Genomic DNA, 19,432 nt, shown 5'->3' on the forward strand with positions numbered 1-19,432 from the left:
CGGCAGGCAAGGGGAGTGGGCTTATTATTATTATTATTATTATTATTATTATTATTATTTTGAGATGGAGTCTCACTGTGTCGCCTGGGCTGGAGTGCAGTGGCGTGATCTCAGCTCACTGCAACCTCCGTCTCCCAGGTTCAAGCGATTCTCCTGCCTCAGCTTCCCGAGTAGCTGGGACCACAGGTGCGCACCACTATGCCCAGCTAATATTTTTGTATTTTTAGTGGAGACAAGGTTTCACCATGTTGGCCAGGATGGTCTTGACATCTTGACCTCGTGATCCGCCCACCTCGGCCTCCCAGTAGTGCTGGGATTACAGGCGTGAGCCACCGCCACAGCCCGGGGCTCATTATTGGCAGAATTTCTGGTGACCTAATTAGCGATTTCCAAGTATTTGTCTTTCTGGGTAGAAAGATCTCATTTTCCTCCATCTATTTCTTTAAGCAGGAATGGACAAAGCCTTGTAATTGGCGTTTGAGAGGGAGTGAGGTAATACGCTGGAAGTAAAGGCAGGGATTGAAGGCCATTTTATTGGGCGCCTGTGGCTGAAAAATTGAAAAAAATTCAATTAGGAAAGGGAGAAAACTAGGAGTTTGGAGCCAGGAAAGAAGGAAGAAAAATGTATTAAGAGGAAGGAAGAATATAGGAATACGAAAGAGAGTTAAGTGTCAGGCTCACCTGGGTACGATTAAAGAAACATATTTAACATTAAAGAAACATATTTAAACCCGTTACCACAAATAAACATATTTGTGGTAACAGACAAAAAATACATTTATTGGTGGTTCCTAACTGAAAATATCCTGCAGGACTTTTTTTCAAGGTTGGTCAAAAAAACTCAAAGAAAAAGATTTTTCGAGTCATGTTTTTCTAAAGGCTGTGGTCTTCTGATCAATCAGATAAGAAGCATTTATTGCCTAAAATCAAGTAGGAAGGATCTGTTCTTTTTCTGAAGTCCTGTAGTTGCATAAAACTGACCTCCTAAGCAATTCTTCCTTGTCTCTTTTTAATCAATAAATCTACATTCTAGATTGAAATTGACCATTGCTTCCAGACATGTGTGGGAGTCCAGAATATGCCACTCCAAAAGAAGGAGGATTGTTGAACTGAAGACAATTAAGAAGAAACAGATGCAGAAAAGCTCGCTGCCCTCCATTTGCTTAAATGCAGGACAGAGATTTACAAAGATAAAAGGCATCCTGCCCCTGTCTCTTACCAGGGAGAACAAAGGTTAACCACTGAAGACAGTTTTAGACCATTATCTGCCAGGAGTTGGAGCCAGAGGAATCTACCTGGACATGCATTACCAACTCGCCTTTATCTGCCAGTTACTTGCTTCTCTGCCGAGAAGCCCCCTCTAGAGACCCAAACTCCTTTTCCTTTGTCCTGTCGCTTCTCTAAAAATCACTATTCTTTGTTGAAGATGCTATACAAGCTGGAATTCAAAGCTACTTCTTTGAGAACTACTCCTTCCCTGGTGTCTGCCATGTAGATGTGAAATATACATGTAAATAAACTTGTTTTTCTCTTGTTAATCTTTTTTTTTTTCTTTCTTTCTTTTAATGGGGTCTATTCCAACTAAGAACCTTATGAAGTGGCCAGACACAGTGGCTCACGCCTGTCATCCCAGCACTTTGGGAGGCCAAGGCAGATGGATCACCTGAGGTCAGGAGTTCGAGACCAGCCCGGCCAACATGACAATATCCTGTCTCTACTAAAAATATAAAAATTAGCTGGCATGGTGGTGGGTGCCTGTAATCCCAGCTCCTTGGGAGGCTGAGGCAGGAGAATCACTTGAACCTGGGAGGTGGAGTTTGCAGTGAGGCAGTGAGCTGAGATCATGCCACCACACTCCAGCCTGGGCAACGGAGCAAGACTCCGTTTTTTTTGTTGTTGTTGTTTGTGTTGTTTGTTTTTTTTTGTTTGTTTTTTAAAAAGACCTATGAGGATTGAGGAAACAATTATTTTTCTTCCCCTACACATGATTTTGTGCCTGCTGCATAATTTTTTTTGTTTGTAATATCAATGTTTCTCAAAGTGGTCTGTGGGCTACCAACTTCAGAATCACCTGGGATGCTTGTTAAAAAGTATATGTTGTAGGCTCCACACCAGCTGCAATGGTCCAGCATCTCCAGAGATGAGGTTGTTTTTTTTTTTTTTTTTTTTGAGACGGAGTCTTGCTGTGTCACCCGGGGCTGGAGTGCAGTGGCCGGATCTCAGCTCACTGCAAGCTCCGCCTCCCAGGTTTACGCCATTCTCCTGCCTCAGCCTCCCGTGTAGCTGGGACTACAGGCGCCCGCCACCTCGCCCAGCTAGTTTTTTGTATTTTTAGTAGAGACGGGGTTTCACCGTGTTAGCCAGGATGGTCTCGATCTCCTGACCTCGTGATCCGCCCGTCTTGGCCTCCCAAAGTGCTGGGATTACAGGCTTGAGCCACTGCGCCCGGCCGAGATGAGGTATTTTTAACAGTATCCCAGATTTTATTAAATTCTAATGTTGAGAAACAGTGGTCTAGATTTTAAGACAAGATCCATGTCATTTATTTTTGTTCCCTTCTGATGCCTAGCACATAGAAGGTACTTGATAAATATTTTTTGGAGAGATCAATCTAAGAAAAGTGAAACTGTCTAAAAACTTGCCTCTGAATTTCTTTACTGTCCTGTCCCTATCTATCTGCAGAGTGAGCCTTACCTGTCTGTTCAAATCCTCTGCATGTTGGGATTTGTGGTGGTGACAGTGGGTGCAGCAATGTGAAAGGCATTAGCAGTGTGTCTTGCCCAGATGATTCCTGCAGGAGGAACATGGCTGGGCTTCCATCTGTTTAAGCCTCATTCTCAGGCCATTCTGTTCATCCTATAAACTACCCAGGATCATTTCAAGAAATTACTTTTCTATTAGTTCACCAGTGTAGTCAGGATCTGGTCAAGAGACAGTATACACACAAGTTATTTGAACAGTAAGAACTTCATATAAAAAGTGTTAACTAGGTAAAAATGTGTTCATTATAAAGTTATAACAGGATAAAAAGAGAACTCTAAGGTCTCATAGAGGTAGCAACTGCAGCTTCCACTCCCAGGGTTAAAGAAACAATAAGAAAAGGGAACAAGTAGGAACTTAGAGGAGGGGCACCTGGAGCTCAAACTCAGACCTTCAAGGGGGGAGCTCTGCACTGGTTCTGGTGAATATGAGATGGGCCATATGAGGTCGGGTCTGCAAGTGCTAGAAAAACTGCAAACTGCAAACTACATTCAAATGCTTCTGCAGAAAGGAAGTGCTGCTGCCAGGGTGAAGAAGCATTGCTAGGGTGATACTCACAGTGAACAGACAGGAGGAAACTCATCCTCTCCTTCTCCTCCAGCCTTGCAGTCTCCCTTTTGCTCCCTTTATTGCCAAAGGCCAACCTGGGTCCAGCTGGCAAAGCAAAACTCAGTTGTAGCTGCCCCGACATCACAAAGCTGAGCATAGAAGGGAGGAGTTGGAGCTGAGACATCCATGGCTTAATGATGGGCACAGCCAGGTAGCTCATTATTGCTCACTGTCTTGGATGCTTTTATTCCACTATTCTCCTCTGAACACCTTGTAATTTGGTCTTAATTCCTGAGATGATTTTGTCTTTTCTTTCGCTTTCTTTTCTGATCTAAATAAATTGTTTTACATCTCCTTTTTGTCTGTTTCTATTAGGAGTTTTTGTTTGTTTGTTTGTTTGTTTTTGAGACAGGGTCTCACTTTGTCAGCCAGGCTGGAGCACAGTGGTGCCATCTTGGCTCACTGCAGCCTTGACTTCCTGGGTTCAAGCAATTCTCCTGCCTCAGCCCCGACAAGCAGCTGTGACTACACGTGTGTGCCACCATGCCTGGCTAATTTTTGTATTTTTAGTAGAAATGGGGTTTCAACTTGTTGGCCAGGCTGGTCTTGAACTCCTGACCTCAGGTGATCCACCCAACTTGGCCTCCCAAAGAGCTGAGAGTATAGGCGTGAGCCACCATGCTCAGCCTCTATTAGGAGGTTTTTAATTCATGTTTTTTTTTTTTTTTTGTATGTGTGTATATACATTGCTGCTAGTTTAATTATATTTAATTCATGTTGAAGCATGTGCTATATAGTTTTTCTCTGCCTTATTTTGGAAATATTTTTATTAGTGGAAAAATTTGGATTCTTCCTGTTTTCTTCTTGTAGTAACTTCCTATGGTGGTTGCCTGCCTTCTTCTGTTCATTTTACAGTGTCTTGGAATTATTTTTAAAATTTCAATAGGTTTTTGGGGAACAGGCAGTGTTGGTTACATGAATAAGTTCTTAAGTGGTGATTTCTGATATTTTGGTGCACCCATCACCTGAGCAGGGTACACTGTACCCAATGTGTAGTCTTATATTCCTCACCCCCCTCCCACCCTTTCCCCTGAGTCCCCAAAGTCCATTGTATCATTATGCCTTTGCACCCTCATAGTTTAGCTCCCACTTATAAGTGAGAACATATGCTGTTTGGTTTTTCCATTCCTGAGTTACTTCACTTAGATTAATGATCCTTAGGCCGGGCGTGGTGGCTCATGCCTATAATCCCAGCACTGTGGGAGGCCGAGGTGGGCGGATCACTTGAGGTCAGGAGTTGGAGACCAGCCTGGCCAACATGGTGAAACCCATCTCTACTAAAAATACAAAAATTAGCTGGGTGTGCTGGCAGGCGCCTATAATTCCAGTTACTTGGGAGGCTGAGGCAGGAGAATTGCTTTGAACCTGGGAGGCGGATGTTGCAGTGAGCTGAGATTGCTCCCACTCCAGTCTGGGCAACAGAGCGAGACTCAATCTCAAAAAAAGAAGAAAAAGAATAATGGTCCCTAATTCCATCCAGGTTGTTGTGAATGTCATTATTTCATTCCTTTTTATGGCTGAGTAGTATTCCATGGGATACATATATCACAATTTCTTTATCAAATCATTGATGGGCATTGGGTTTGGTTCCATATTTATGCAACTGGGAATTGTGCTGTTATAAACGTGTGTGTGCAAGTATCTTTTTCACATACTGACTTCTTTTCTTCTGCCAATAACTACCATCAAATGGTAGTTCTGTAAAGTGTCTTGAATTTTTCTTGATCAGCCATTAGCACCTGTGTCTATGGAGTGAGTGAGGGATTTGAATGACTGATGAGGTTTCTTAGTTTAAGAATGCTCTCTCCCGTTGGTACAGTGAAGTACAGGTTCTTTAACAAATGACTTATTTTCTGGTGCCTGGGAAGGTCAGTGTATTTCCAGTTTTATGACTTCTTTGTTTCTGTGGGATCCATAATTTCCACTGCTTGACTTTCTCTTTTCACTCCAACAGATGCCTCCTCTTCCAAATTCTCACTCAGAAGTGGTGCCTTCCTAACGCTGCCTCCTGAATCCTGCACACTCTCCAGTACCTTTCTTCCTTTTGATTCTTTTTTTTTTTTTTTTTGAGATAGAGTCTCACTCTGTTGTCCAGGCTGGAGTAGAGTGGCATGATCTCAGCTCATTGCAGCCTCTGCCTCCCAGGTCTCGAACTCCTGGCCTCCCAAAGTGCTGGGATTACAGGCATGAGCCACTGAGCCTGGCCTCCTTTTGATTCTTTAGTAGCCAGATCAGCCTGATCTCAGAGCTCTTCTGAAACTTCCCCCATCCTGAGCAAGACCCTTTCATTCTGGGTGTGATGTTTTATCTGTGTTCTGCCACCACTAGGAACCTGACTTCCCTCTTCTCATTTCTGTGTGTTCTCATCTGACTCTGCTTCAGTGTGGGCTCTGGGGTTGGGTCTGCTGGTGTTGTATTTATTTCCTCTCTTGCACGTAAATTGACATTTGTAGCGTTCTCTTTGTGATGATGTCGACATGCCTTTTTGGATAGTTTCATTTGCTTTTCTTGTTGATCTTTATGCCTTTTGGAGAATAAATGGAGAATTTCAGACTTAAGAAGTAGCCATTATCCTATAGGAATCTAGAAAGGATGACTCTATTTTAAAAATATATTACTTTTCTAACTGTGGCTGGTAGATAGACATGTAATTGAGTTCACATACTTATTTTGTATCCAACAGCCTTGATAAATGTTAAAATTAATACAACAGTTTATCTTTAGATTATTTTGGGAATTTTTAGGCAGACAATTACATCATCAGTGAATAAAGGCAGTTTTGTTTTTTCTTTTCCAGTTCCTAAAACTCTTGTTTCTTTTTCTTGCCTTACTGCCCTGACCAGGATTTTTGGTACAATTGTGAATAGAAATGTTGATAGCAGGAATCCTTGACTTTTATTTTTTATTTTTTGAGATGAAGTTTTATTCTGTTGCCTAGACTGAAGTGCAGTGGCATGATCTTGGCTCACTGTAACCTCTACCTCCTGGGTTCAAGCAGTTCTCATGTTTCAGCCTCCCGAGTAGCTGGGATTACAGAGATGCACCACCACGCCTGGCTAGTTTTTGTATTTTTAGTAGAGATGGGGCTTCACTATGTTGGCTAGGCTGGTCTCAAACTCCTGACATCAAGTGATCCACCCGTGTTGGCCTCCCAGAGTGGCTAGGTTTACAGGTCTGAGCCACCGCGACCCACCCTTAACTTATTATTATCAATCTTAGAGATAATGCCTTCAACATTTTAGGATTAAATATAATGGTTGCTGTAGATGCCCTTTATCTTATTTTCACATTTTAAAAGAAGAATTTAATGGCGAATGAATACTGAATTTTATGAAGCTTTTTCTCTAAAAACTGAGAAAAATCATATAATTTTAATCTCAGTCAGATAAACTGACAAAGAGAGATTCATACAGATTTTCCAATGCTAAACCACTCTAGCATTCTAGAGATAAACTCAATTTGGGCCGGGTGCTGTGACTCATGTCTGTAATCCCAGTGCTTTGGCGGGCTGAGGCAGGAGGATCGCTTGAGGCCAGGAGTTTGAGACCAGATTTGGGTAACATAGTGAGACCCTGTCTCTACAAAAAATAAAAAAATCAGCTGAGCATGGGAGTGTGTGCCTGGAGTCGCAGCTACTCAGGAGACTGAGGTGGGAGGATTACTTGAGCCCAGGAGTTCGAGATGATAGTGAGCTATGATTGCAACACTGCACTCTAGCCTGGGCAATAGAGCAAGACCCTGTTTCTAAAACAAAACAAAACAAAAACCCCACAAAAACAAACAAACAAAAAATATGTTCTCTAACCATGTTGCAATAAAATTAAAAACTAATAACAAATAACAAGTGGGTTGTTTAAAAAGGCCCATCTGAGGTGGCTCATGCCTGTAATCCCAGCACTTTGGGAGGCCGAGGCAGGCGGATTGCTTGAGACCAGGAGTTCGAGACCAGCATGAGAAACATGGTGAGACCCTGTCTCTACAAAAAATACAAAAATTTAGACGGGTGTGGTGGTGCATGCCTGAAGTCTCAGCTACTTGGGAGGCTGAGGTGGGAGTATGGCTTGAGCCCGGGAGGTGGAGGCTGCAGTGAGCCGAGATTGTGCCACTGCACTTCAGCCTGGGCAACAGAGTGAGACTCTGTCTCAAAAAAAAATTAAAAAAAAATGTAAAAAGCTCACCTATTTGGAAAATAAATAACATGCTACTAAAGAATCATAAATTGTAAAAGGATTTAAAAATCATAAAAATACAAAATATGTAGAACTAAGCAATAATGAAAACACTTTCTTTTAAAATTGGTGGGAAGCCACCAAAATAGTATTTAGCGAAAAACGGTTCACTCAAAATAAATTAGGCAACAAGAAAGGTTAAATCAAATGAACTCAAAGAATGATCTTAAAGAAGTCAATAAAATGGAGAAAGCAGAAATATAAAGATGAATCAAGCCAAAACCTGGTCCTTTGAAAGATTAATAAGATAGAACCCTGGCAAAACAGATCAAGAAAACACACACAAAAAGATGAATATAGGCAAAATAAAAAATTGAAATGGGGAAATGAATATAGGTGCTTAACAGATTTTTATCTTAACGAGTACCGAGAACCACAAAACACTGAGAACTTGAAAACCTCATTGACAGTAATAAATTCCCAGTATTGCCCTTATATCCTGGCAAGAGGGGCCCCTGCTCTGGGCTTAATTTATTTCATTTCATTTTTTATTTTTGTTTTTGGAGACTGAGTTTTGCTCTGTCGCCCAGGCTGCAGTACAATAGCATGATCTCGGCTCACTGCAACCTCTGCCTCCGTGGTTCAAGTGATTCTCCTGCCTCAGCCTCCCAAGTAGCTGCGATTACAGGCACCTGCCACCATGGCTAGCAAATTTTTTGTATTTTTAGTAGAGATAGGGTTTCACCATGTTGGCCAGGCTGGTCTCGAACTCCTGATCTCAAGTGATCTGCCCACCTTGGCCTCCCAAATTGCTGGGATTACAGGCGTGAGCCACTGCGCCCAGCTCTGGGTCTATTTTAGAGGTTCAGTTCTGACCCTCCTCTGATTCTACCCATCCCCAAATGGCCAAAGGTATCCAGAGACAAGAGGATGTGCCCACCGGAGCCTGTAATCCTACCACAAAACTGCGGGGCAGGGGCTGTGAAGTCCTCTAAGCAGCTCTGAGTTCATTTCCAGGGATCGAGGAGGCTCTTTCCCACACGCAGCCTGTCCTCCCAAAGTGGCCGAGGGGTGACTGTTTATGGGAGTGTAGACGGAGTTTGGACGCGTAAGCTGCGTGTCTATAGACACACACAGGAGGTCCCTGAGGTGCAGGGCAGAGCTGGAGATGGGAAGAAAGTAGTCGTGCTGCAGGTCAAGGACCAGCTCTCCACAGCCACCCACATTCCAGGGTGGACTTTAAGAAATCTGAGAACTCTAGGCTGAGGGCGGTGGCTCACATCTGTAATCCCAGCACTGTGGGAGGCCAAGGCGGGTGGATCACAAGGTCAGGAATTCAAGACCAGCCTGACCAACATGGCAAAACCCTGTCTCTACTAAAAATACAAAAATTAGCAGTGTGTGGTGGTGCACACCTGTAATTCCAGCTACTTGAGAGGCTAGAAGCAGGAGAATTGCTTGAACCCGAGAGGTGGAGGTTGCAGTGGGCCGAGACTGAGCCACTGCACTCCAACCTGGGCGATAGAGTGAGACTCTGTCTCAAAAAAAAAAAAAAAAAAAAAAAAAAAAAATTCTAAATTTGGCTTCCCAGCAATTTGGGAGGCCAAGGTGGGCAGATCACTTGAGATCAGGAGTTCAAGACCAGCCTGGCCAACATGGTGAGAATTCTAAATTTGAACCTGGCCTTCCAGGTTGTCATAAAAGCATTTTTGTCAAGGTAGGAAGATAGAAGATATTTAACAGTTTATTCACCTGATTTCAAACTTTTTAATATTTAGACATATTGCTCAGGGGTTTCATTTGTGTTCTTGTCTCAGGTCCTATAATGTTTGAGGTAGACCCGTTTAAGATTTCAGATTTATAGGAATTAACACTATGATATTAGATAGTACGCTGTGGGAGCAGTTTGCCACAATTTAGAAAGTAGATCATTCTGCACTGGCTCAATAATTTCATTCCTGGCCGGGGGCGGTGGCTCACACCTGTAATCCCAGCACTTTGGGAGGCCTAGGTGGGTGGATCACTTGAGGTCAGGAGTTCGAGACCAGCCTGGCCAATACAGTGAAACCCATCTCTACTAAAAATACAAAAATTAGCCGGGCATGGTGGTGGGCGCCTGTAATCCCAGCTAATTGGGAGGCTGAGGCAGGAGAATCACTTGAACCTCGGAGACAGAGGCTGCAGTGAGCCAAGATCATGCCATTGCACTCCAGCTTGGGCAACAAGAGCAAGACTCTGTCTCAAAAAAAAAAAAAAATTAAAATTAAATAAATAAATAATTTCATTCCTGGATATATTCTCTCTCTTTCTATATATATATATATGAATATATATATATATAATGCACCTATATCTCTATAATAAGTGAACCTATATTTTCTCTCTCTCTCTGTGTATACATATATATATCTGTGTGTGTGTATATATGTATGTGTGTGTATATATATATATATACACATACAGAGAGAGAGAGAAAAAATAGGCTCACTTATTTGCAGAGTGCCAGTTCTGCTATAAGAAGGAAGAACTTGCACCAGAATGTTGTAAATTAACTTTATTATGCAACACAACATCAAGTTTAGCTGATGTTTGTTTCATAGTAAGATTTTCTTGATTAAGGAAACAGGGCATTGATTTACTAGAAACAAACAGTTCTCAGACCATATTTTGAGTAGCACTGTCCCAGAGAAAGTTTTGCTTAAGTGCCAGAGTTGTCATGTACCAGGATGTTTCTGTTAGTATTGTTTATAATCTAATTGTTGGCAATTGTGGCAACAATCTGGGAGCAACCTAAGTGTCCATCAACAAAGGAACAGAAAACCAGACTGTGGGATGTTTATAGAATGGCACACAAACCAGCAACGAAATTGAGGGAACTGAACATTTCAATACGGATGCGTTTCATAAGCCTCATATAAAGGGTGGGGGCAGGAGAGGAGGAAGGCAGATTGCAAAATAATCCGTGTACAATACGAAGCTGAAAACACGCAAAAATCCACTGTGTTGTTTAAGAATACATGTATAAGTAGAGTATAAGAAATGCAAGGGAAGGGAATGGCCCACAATGAATTCAGAATAATGGTTACTTTTTGGGAAGGGAGATTGGGAAGGATGAGGCTAGTATGCCGGATAGTAGCATGAAGATCTTGTTATGTTATTTGATGACTTTTGTCTAAAAAATATTTTTGGGCCGGGTGCGGTGGCTCACACCTGTAATCCCAGCACTTTGGGAGGCCAAGGCAGGCAGATGATGAGGTCAGGAGATCAAGACCATCCTGTCTAATGTGGTGAAACCCTGTCTCTACTAAAAATACAAAAAATTAGCCAGGCATGGTGGCGGGTGCCTATAGTTCCAGCTATTCGGGAGGCTGAGGCAGGAGAATGGTGTGAGCCTGGGAGGCGGAGCTTGCAGTGAGCCGAGATCGCGCCACTGAACTCCAGCCTGGGCGACACAGCGAGACTCCATCTCAAAAAAAAAAAAAAAAAAAAAAGATCAGTGGTTGCCAAGGAGTAGAGTCGGGGAGGAAGTGAGTGGGAAAGGAGGGAGGGAGGAACAGATGGAACACAGAGGATTTTTAGGGCAGTTGACATGGTTTGGTTGTGTCCCCACCCAAATCTCAAATTGAATTGTACTCCCATAATCCCCAAGTGTTGTGGGAGGAACCCGGTGGGAGATAATTGAATCATGGGGTCAGTTTCCCCATACTGTTCTCATGCTAGTGAGTAAGTCTCACGAGATCTGAGGGTTTTATCAGGGGTTTCTGCTTTTGCATCTTTCTCATTCTCTATTTGCCTGCTGCCATCCATATAAGATGTGACTTGCTCCTCCTTGCCTTCTGCCATGATTATGAGGCTTCCCTAGCCATGTGGAACTGTAAGTCCAATTAAACTTCTTTCTTTTGTAAATTGCCCAGTCTCGGGTATCAGCAGTGTGAGAACAGACTAATACAGCAGTGAATGAGACTGTAATGGTAGATGCATAACCTTATGTATTTGTCCAAACCCACTGTAATCTAAACTACGGACTTCGGGTGATAATACGTCAATGTCGGTTCATCAGTTGTAAAAAATCTACTACTCTGGTGGGGGAGGTTGATAGGGAGGCAGGTTGTGCATGTCTGAGGGCAAAAGGTATCAGAAATCTCTATTTTCTGCTCAGTTTTACTGTGAACCTAAAATAGCTCTAAAAATATAAAGTTTATTATATAAAAATATATTTTTAAGTCCACGTTTCTGTGAAGACAGTTCTTTTTTTAAACTCAAACTCTGCATCAACTGCAGAATAGAGATTATAACTGGAATGTTTAATGTTAACCTAAAATCTATTTGAAAAAAATTTTAATTGCACACAACCTGTTGTAATTTTATAGTTACTCACTTTCTTGCCAGTATTCTCAGTAATCTGTGATCATGATTAAACATTGGTTAATGTGATAAATTTAATGGTTATGATCTGGGTAAGCCACAGCATCCTCTCGTAAAATGAAGTCCAATCAGCTTTAAGGTCAAGGTAAAGTAGGAATAGCTTAGGTTAAAAGAAGCAAGCCGGCCAGGCACAGTGGCTCATGTCTGTAATCCCAGCACTTTGGGAGGCCAAGGCAGGAGGATTGCCCAAGCCCAGGAGTTTGAGACCAGCCTGGGGAACACAGCAAGACCCTGTCTCTAAATATATAATATATATATATCATATATATAAAATAATACATACATATATATAATTAGCTGGGCTAATTATATATATATATAATTATATATATATAAAATAATACATATATATAAAATAATACATGCATATATATAAAATAATACATACATATATACACAATTAGCTGGGCTTGGTGGTGTGCAGCTGCAGTCTCAGCTACTCAGGAGGCTGAAGCAGGAGGATCGATCGCTTGAACCCAGGAGGTCAAGGTGCAATGAGACGTGAATGTGCCACTGCACCCCAGCCTGTCTCAAAAAATACAAAACAAACACACAAACAAACAAAAGAAAACCTGACCTGGTGAATATTCAGAAACTCTTAAGTGAAAAGCTGGTGCTCACTGTTAGGTGGTCAGGACTTTCTGCTTCTTAAGAGTCCCTAATGATTCCCAGGGCCAAGCATGCTCAGATGGGGGCGCTGTCTTGTGGCTCACTGTTATCTCATGTAAGCAGGAGTGGCTGGGAGTGCAGGCTGCAGGCTGCGCTTGCTGCTGGGTTCCTGAACCATAACATTAACACAGACATTGTCCTTCTTTTGAATAGAAGACAAATGATCCACAGTGGCACCATGCCAAACCTCACTCTGTAAGGATATATTGGACTGAAATATATTGAATATGTTCCCAAATTCAAATATATTGAATTTCATCCTATTTTCCCTAAACCATTTGGTTTCACATTTCCCTAAACCATTTGGTCGGATTATATCTCCCTACAAACTGTCACCCTCCTTCTGCCAAGCAAATGAAATGATAACTGTTCTGCATTTTACTTGGATGTCATCTTAGTACCCTTACTGGTAAGTTGGTATCATCTTTCCTCTTACTTCTTGCATTAGGCTGTTCTTTGCATTGCTGTAAATACCTAAGGCTGGGTAATTTATAAAGAAAAGAGGTTGGCCGGGCGTGGTGGGTCACGCCTGTAATCCCAGCGCTTTGGGAAGCCGAGGTGGGCAGATCACGAGGTCAGGAGATTGAGACCATCCTGGCTAACATGGTGAAACCCCGTCTCTACTAAAAAATACAAAAAATTAGCCTGGCGTGGTGGCGGGCACCTGTAGTCCCAGCTACTTGAGAGGCTGAGGCAGGAGAATGGCATGAACCCAGGAGGCAGAGCTTGCAGCGAGCTGAATCGTGCCACTGCACTCCAGCCTGGGCGACAGAGCGAGACTCCGTCTCAAAAAAAAAAAAAAAAAAAAAAAAAGAAAAGAAAAGAAAAGAAAAAAAGAGGTTTAATTGACTCACGGTTCTGCAGGCTGTGCAGGAAGCATGGCTCTGCCTGGCTTCTGGGGAGGCCTCAAGGAGCTTTCACTCATGGCGGAAGGCAAAGTAGGAGCACGCACATCAAACAGCAAGAGTGAGAGCAAGAAAGCAAGAGAAGATGCCGCACACTTAAACAACCCGATCTCGTGAGAACTCACTTACTATCGCAAGGACAGCTCCAAGGGGATGGCGCTAAACCATTCACGACCAGTCCACCCCCATGATCCAATCACCTCTCATCAGGCGCCCTCTCCAACACTGGGGATCACATTCCAACATGACACTGAGCAGGGCAAATATTCAACCCTGTCACTTCTTTTCCAGCAGGCATCTCTCTGGGCTCTGACCCTCTCCTGTCAATCCCAGCTGGGAGTCTCCGTTTTTATAATCCCCTCTAAACAGGCTCTTTCCCCCAACCCTGGTTTCATGCTCAGCCTTTCCTAAATGCATTAAACACCTAGTCAGAGGAAAAGCATTTTAACTTCAAATGAACATTTAAAATAAAAAACAACTTTAAAGCAAGTTTTTATGAAGGCAATATAGATTCTCTAAAGAAATTCAGGCTGGTTGTGGTGGCTCACGCCTGTAATCCCAGCACTTTGGGAGGCCAAGGCAAGCAGATCATTTGAGGTCAGGAGTTCGAGATCAGCCTGGCCAACATGGTGAAACCCTGACTCTACTAAAAAGACAAAAAATTAGCCGGGAGTGGTGGCAGGCGCCTGTAATTCCCGCTACTTGGGAGGTTAAGGCAGGAGAATCACTTGAATCCGGGAGGCGGAGGTTGCAGTGAGCCAAGATGAGCCATTGCACTCCAGCCTAAGTAACAAGAGTGAGATTCCATCTCAAAATAAATAAATAAATAACAAAAATAAAGAAATTCAGAACGTTCTGAGCTCTGGAAAAATAATATGTAACTCATAGTGCCATCCATAGACAACCACTTTGAGACTTTGCTGTATCTTCCAGTGTTCTTTAAATCATATCAGTCAGGCATGTTGGCTCATGCCTGTAATCCCAGGCCTTTGGGAGGTGAGGTGGGCAGATCACTTGAGGTCAGGAGTTTAAGACCAGCCTGGTAAACATGATGAAACCCTGTCTCTACTAAAAATACACAAATTACCAGGGCATGGTGGTGGGTGCCTGTAATCCCAGCTGCCTGGGAGGGTGAGGCAGGAGAATCATTAGAACTCAGGAGGTGGAGGTTGTAGTGAGCTGAGATCATGCCATTGCGCTTCAGCCTGGGTTACAAGAGCAAAACTCCATCTCAAAAAAAAAAAAAAAAAATTAAAAAAAAAAAAAAGATTTAAATCATATCTACCCGGCCAGGCACAGTGGCTCCCACATGAAATCCAGCACTTTGGGAGGTCGAGGCGGGCAGGTCACCTGAGATCAGGAGTTTGAGACCAGCCTGGCCAACATGGTGAAACTCTGTCTCTACTAAAAATACAAAAATTAGCTTGGCATGGTGGTGTGCATCTGTAATCCCAGCTACTTGGGAGGCTGAGACAGGAGAATCACTTGAACCCAGTTGGCAGAGGTTGCAGTGAGCCAAGATCACACCACTGTACTCCAGCCTGGGCAGCAGAGCTGGACTCCATCTCAAAAAAAAAAAAAAAAATCCTATCTACCCTATATGCTCCACTCATCCACTTGTGGTGTCCTTTAAAAGGAAGGTTTAGGCAGTGATAATCTTTTCTCACCTTCTTTTAAGCACATATACGTCATTGATTATCATTTATATTCATCATTCAGAGACTAATTGTATTGGTTCACATCAAAGTACTCCTGGCTGAGGAGGTATTTTCTTCTTTTTACTCTTCTAATGCTAAATGGGCTTTCCCTGACATGGGCTGTCTGCAGCTGACCTTAGCAGCAGGCAGACACGACCCCTTTGCTGACCCTGCAGTTCATGCAGCTGTTCTCAGGGAAAGGTCACGAAATCCTCTCTGCCCTCGAGTGACCAGCCAGAAGATACTCTGAGCCTGTGGCATGTGTCAGTTTGGGGCACTGTACCACAAAGAGGGTGTGGGCAAATGGGAAGAAGCCAGGAACTGCAACATGGGAGAAAACAAATTAGGGCTGGAGAACTAGGTGGGGACACCTGTGGCTGGTCCCCATCAAACTGAACACCCAAAGCTGGAGATAAATACAAAGTGGGAGCTCATACTTTAACCAAAAATGCCTGCCTAGCGGGAGGCAGGGGCTTGGGTGTCAGGAGGTGTCAAAGATCAAAGACAGGCAAAGCGTTAAAGATCCAGGTCTTGCTGGGCATGGTGGTACTTCAGGAGGCTGAAGTGGGAGGATCGTTTGAGGACAGGAGTTCGAGACCAGCCTGGGCAACATGACAAGACCCCATTGCTACAAAAAATAAAAAAAATTAGCCAAACGTGATGGCACATGGCTGTAGTCCTAGCCACTCGGGAGGCTGCTCTGGGAGGATCACTTGAAGCCAGGAGGTTTATGCTGCCGCAAGCTATGATATTACACTGCACTCCAGCCTGGGGGACAGAGCAAGATACTATCTCTAAAACAACAACAGCAACAACAACAACAACAACAACAAATCCTGGTCTTTAAAGCGAGAGAAGAAGCAAGAATCTAGGCAAGGAGAAGGGAACAGGTGCAAAGCTTATGCCAAACGGCGACCAAGATAGAGGCTTCCTGTGGACCCATCTCCAGGGCAAGACATAGTCTGAGAACAAGCCTATTCCTTCTACCACACTGTGTGAAAATATACAGTTTTTACGTTGCAATTTTTCAAGTCAACATGACTCAGGCTAAACACAAGAATACTCAATGGAGTGTTTTGTGCGGATTCTTTTCCCTAAGAAGATTCCAGGCCTCCTTTGGGGCAGTGAATTAATCGCTGTCTCTCTCTTTACTTAAATGTCCTTAAGCCCGGTTCCGTAACACATACTAGAGAGTCAAATACATTCGTGGATTGAGTGAATGAATTCTCAAGAGACCCTGACTAAAAGAGCAGTTGATTCATCTTAGAATCATTAACTTACCTTATGTCTTCCCGTGGCATATGACAAGTTAAATTGACCTGGACCACCCCTAAAGTGGACCCAAACAGTGACTGCCCTCCCACTCAGGTGAAGGTCACTCCGGCATCTTGCCCCACTGGGCAGAAGGGCTTCACATTCACATTCGGGGCCTGGAAGTCCCCAGGGACACTCTTCAAGGCTGAGGCTTTGAACTTCCACTTGCATTTTGGCAAAGGTAATTACCTTTTCCTGGATGCTGTCAAGGAGAGCGACACTTCACCACCAATATCTAAGATCAAGTCGCATGGATCCCCAGGGTCAGTAGGAGGATTCAGACATGGGCTGGGTGCCTCTCTCCTGACCACTGGATTGGTATCACCACAAGTAAGGTCACAGCTAAGTAGAAAATGCCTGAGGCAAAGTGGGGGTGAAAGGGGGACCACCGGGCAGTGTGACAGGCAGCCCCTTCTGCCAGCTCATTATCCCCACCTGCTCCTGTCGTCGCATAGTAGAATCCTAATGCGAGTTTACGGAGAGTCAGCTGGAGCTTGTCCTCCATGTAATTCAGATCACGTTGCCTGCAGCTCTTAGGTACTCAAATAAACAGAAGGACTAATATTACTACTGAAAATGTAATTAAGGGCATTCATTGTAAAGTAATAATGATTACCTCACCCTCACCATATGGCCAGAACTGATTAACACCTAGAAGAAATGATCTAAAACCTCTACAGTCAGAATGAATGTCTCAGGTCATAATGAGAAACATTTTGTGTGTGGGGAGTTGGGGCTGAGGGAAGAAAAAGTGGTTGGGAGTTTACTAAACCAAGAGGCACAAACAAAATAGGATAACATCCTGAAAAATCTCGTTCAGATTAGACAAGTTGTGTTTTTAGTGTAGAACCCATATCACAAATGCAAAAATATTATAAGATTTACACATTGGAATTGTCACTTAATTGGATGATTTTTTCCTCCGTTGTTTCTTTTCTAATGATGAGGAATTGATGGAGGAGTCTCCATCGAGGCTGGCAGTTTCTTAAAACCACCAGGGAAGGGCTTAGCCCCCTGATTGAAAATCTTTGTATCGTAAATTACTGGTTAAAATGCTGTTTGTTGTCAGGAGTATCATGGAGTGTGATTTAATCTCTTTAGATTAAAGTGGTAGAAATGTTAGCATTTCTGGTAGTACCAAACAGGTTAGCATTACAAACGATGCCTAGAAAGACACGGACCCATTTGGAAGACAGGGTTGCTGTAAAAGCCAGTTTGCAGGTGCACCGTGGGGGGTGACAGGATGCCCCGGGCTGTTCTCGATTAGTGTGTGTGCCCTAGGGCCATATGGTGAAGCATAAGGAAGCAGAATTTGGGATATTTTTCCACCAGAATCCTGAAGGTTACTCTGTGTACTGCTGGGGAAAGCTTAATGGGCTCAACACCACGCTTGAGGGAAGGCAACAGTGGAATCTCTTTTTTCTGCAAATACTTTTGGGTGGTGGATCATGATTCCCTGAGGCAGGATTTCCTGCGGCAGAGCTGGAGGGGCCGGAGGGGCTGGTGGGGCTTGTGGGCCTGCTGGGGTTGGAGGGGCTGGTGCGGCTGGACGAGCTGGTGGGGCTGGTGAGTCTAGAGGCGCTGGAGTTCCAAGAACTTGGCCTGGAATCTTGAACCTGCAGCCATACATTCGGACTCCAGCTTTGCCTTTTTACTTCTCTGTCTTTGACCACTAGAGAAATAAACAAACCTCATAACATTATTTCCTCGACTGCCTCTTAAAAGTCAAAATCTTAAGTTAGGGACACCTCACATTTTGGTCAAGACCAGTGGACCTAGGTAAGAGTAAATCAGAGAATTCCCAAGGTGGAAGAAATTATTCCTAGACAATGAATCCCCTGGATTTGGGCTGAGGAGTGAGACAGCTGGTCACCCTGGGGGTGAACGGAGCCAAACGCATACGCCTCATTGTTGTTTTAATAACCCAAGTTGGATTCAGGGAGTACCTGTGCAGTTCTGTGATTAGCACATCTGCAGTGAGATTTTCCCATGTTGTAGCTGAGAGACAGGCTGCTGAGACGACCCCTTAGGGAGAAGTGGAAAACTCTGCCTCTAGAACGGAGATCTGGCTTTCTCTTCCACTGCTCCATCTGAGTTCAAGGATTCTGTGCCCCTCTCTCTCCGGACAGTTTTTACACCAGATGATCTTCTAATTGCTGTGAACGCAGCCTAATCAGCAAGTCCCCAACTGGGGACATTATCAATTTCAAACCTTGGTCAGTCATGAAGCCCCACTGGAGGACTTCATCCTGAAATCCACAAACAAAGAAAGAGATCCCGCAACGCTGTCATCTAAAATGCCTTAAAATGCCAGGGCTGCGACAGATGGCCCTGCTCGGTGTAAGTGACAATGCCCCCAGCAGGCCATTGATTCTGTTTGTGAAATTTAAATATCTGAACAATGACTGATGGTGCTAGAGAGAAGTGTAACTTCAATCCCCCCGACTCCAACCCCCACCAGGTTTCAGCACATCTCAGTAGTCCTAGTAAAAATAGGTCAGTAAACAGTCTTATTTATGGCGAATGCTTGGGGTGCCTAGGTCATTGAGCCACGATCACTCATGGAACTGAGGTGTGGCTGGGGATGGGGGTTGGAAATAACTCTTTAAGCAGAAAACAGTGTATTCCACGTGCACAGAATACAGAAGGAACTGAGTTGGCAGTGATCGAGACAGTTCATGGGAGGAACTCAGAGGAAAATCAATGCTTTCCCTCTGTGAGAAAGTTTTCAATGTTTTTCCCTTTAAGAAAAGTGAAAACTGTAGTTTAATTTTAAGGAATGCGATCATTATAAAAACCTGAACTCTTTCAAATTACCAAGTTTTGTTTATGAAAGCAAGAGTTTGAGATTTTCCTTTAAGATAGAATGGGGAAAACCAGGATT

The 19,432-nt window shown here is 43.5% G+C and overlaps 1 protein-coding gene across 1 annotated transcript in view; it reads right to left on the reverse strand.

Annotated features, from left to right (window-relative positions):
* Positions 1-16,880, reverse strand: part of C4H7orf33 (chromosome 4 C7orf33 homolog) — a 30,867-nt gene extending 13,987 nt beyond the window's left edge. The window contains exon 1 of the mRNA XM_011729652.3: positions 16,516-16,880. Within this exon, the coding sequence (XP_011727954.2) occupies positions 16,516-16,719 (204 nt within the window). The 5' untranslated portion in view covers positions 16,720-16,880. The remainder of the gene's footprint in view (positions 1-16,515) is intronic.
* Positions 16,881-19,432: the final 2,552 nt, after the last annotated feature.

Source organism: Macaca nemestrina, chromosome 4 (genome assembly GCF_043159975.1).
Source record: "Macaca nemestrina isolate mMacNem1 chromosome 4, mMacNem.hap1, whole genome shotgun sequence".
In the NCBI taxonomy this organism is placed as follows: Eukaryota; Metazoa; Chordata; class Mammalia; order Primates; family Cercopithecidae; genus Macaca; species Macaca nemestrina.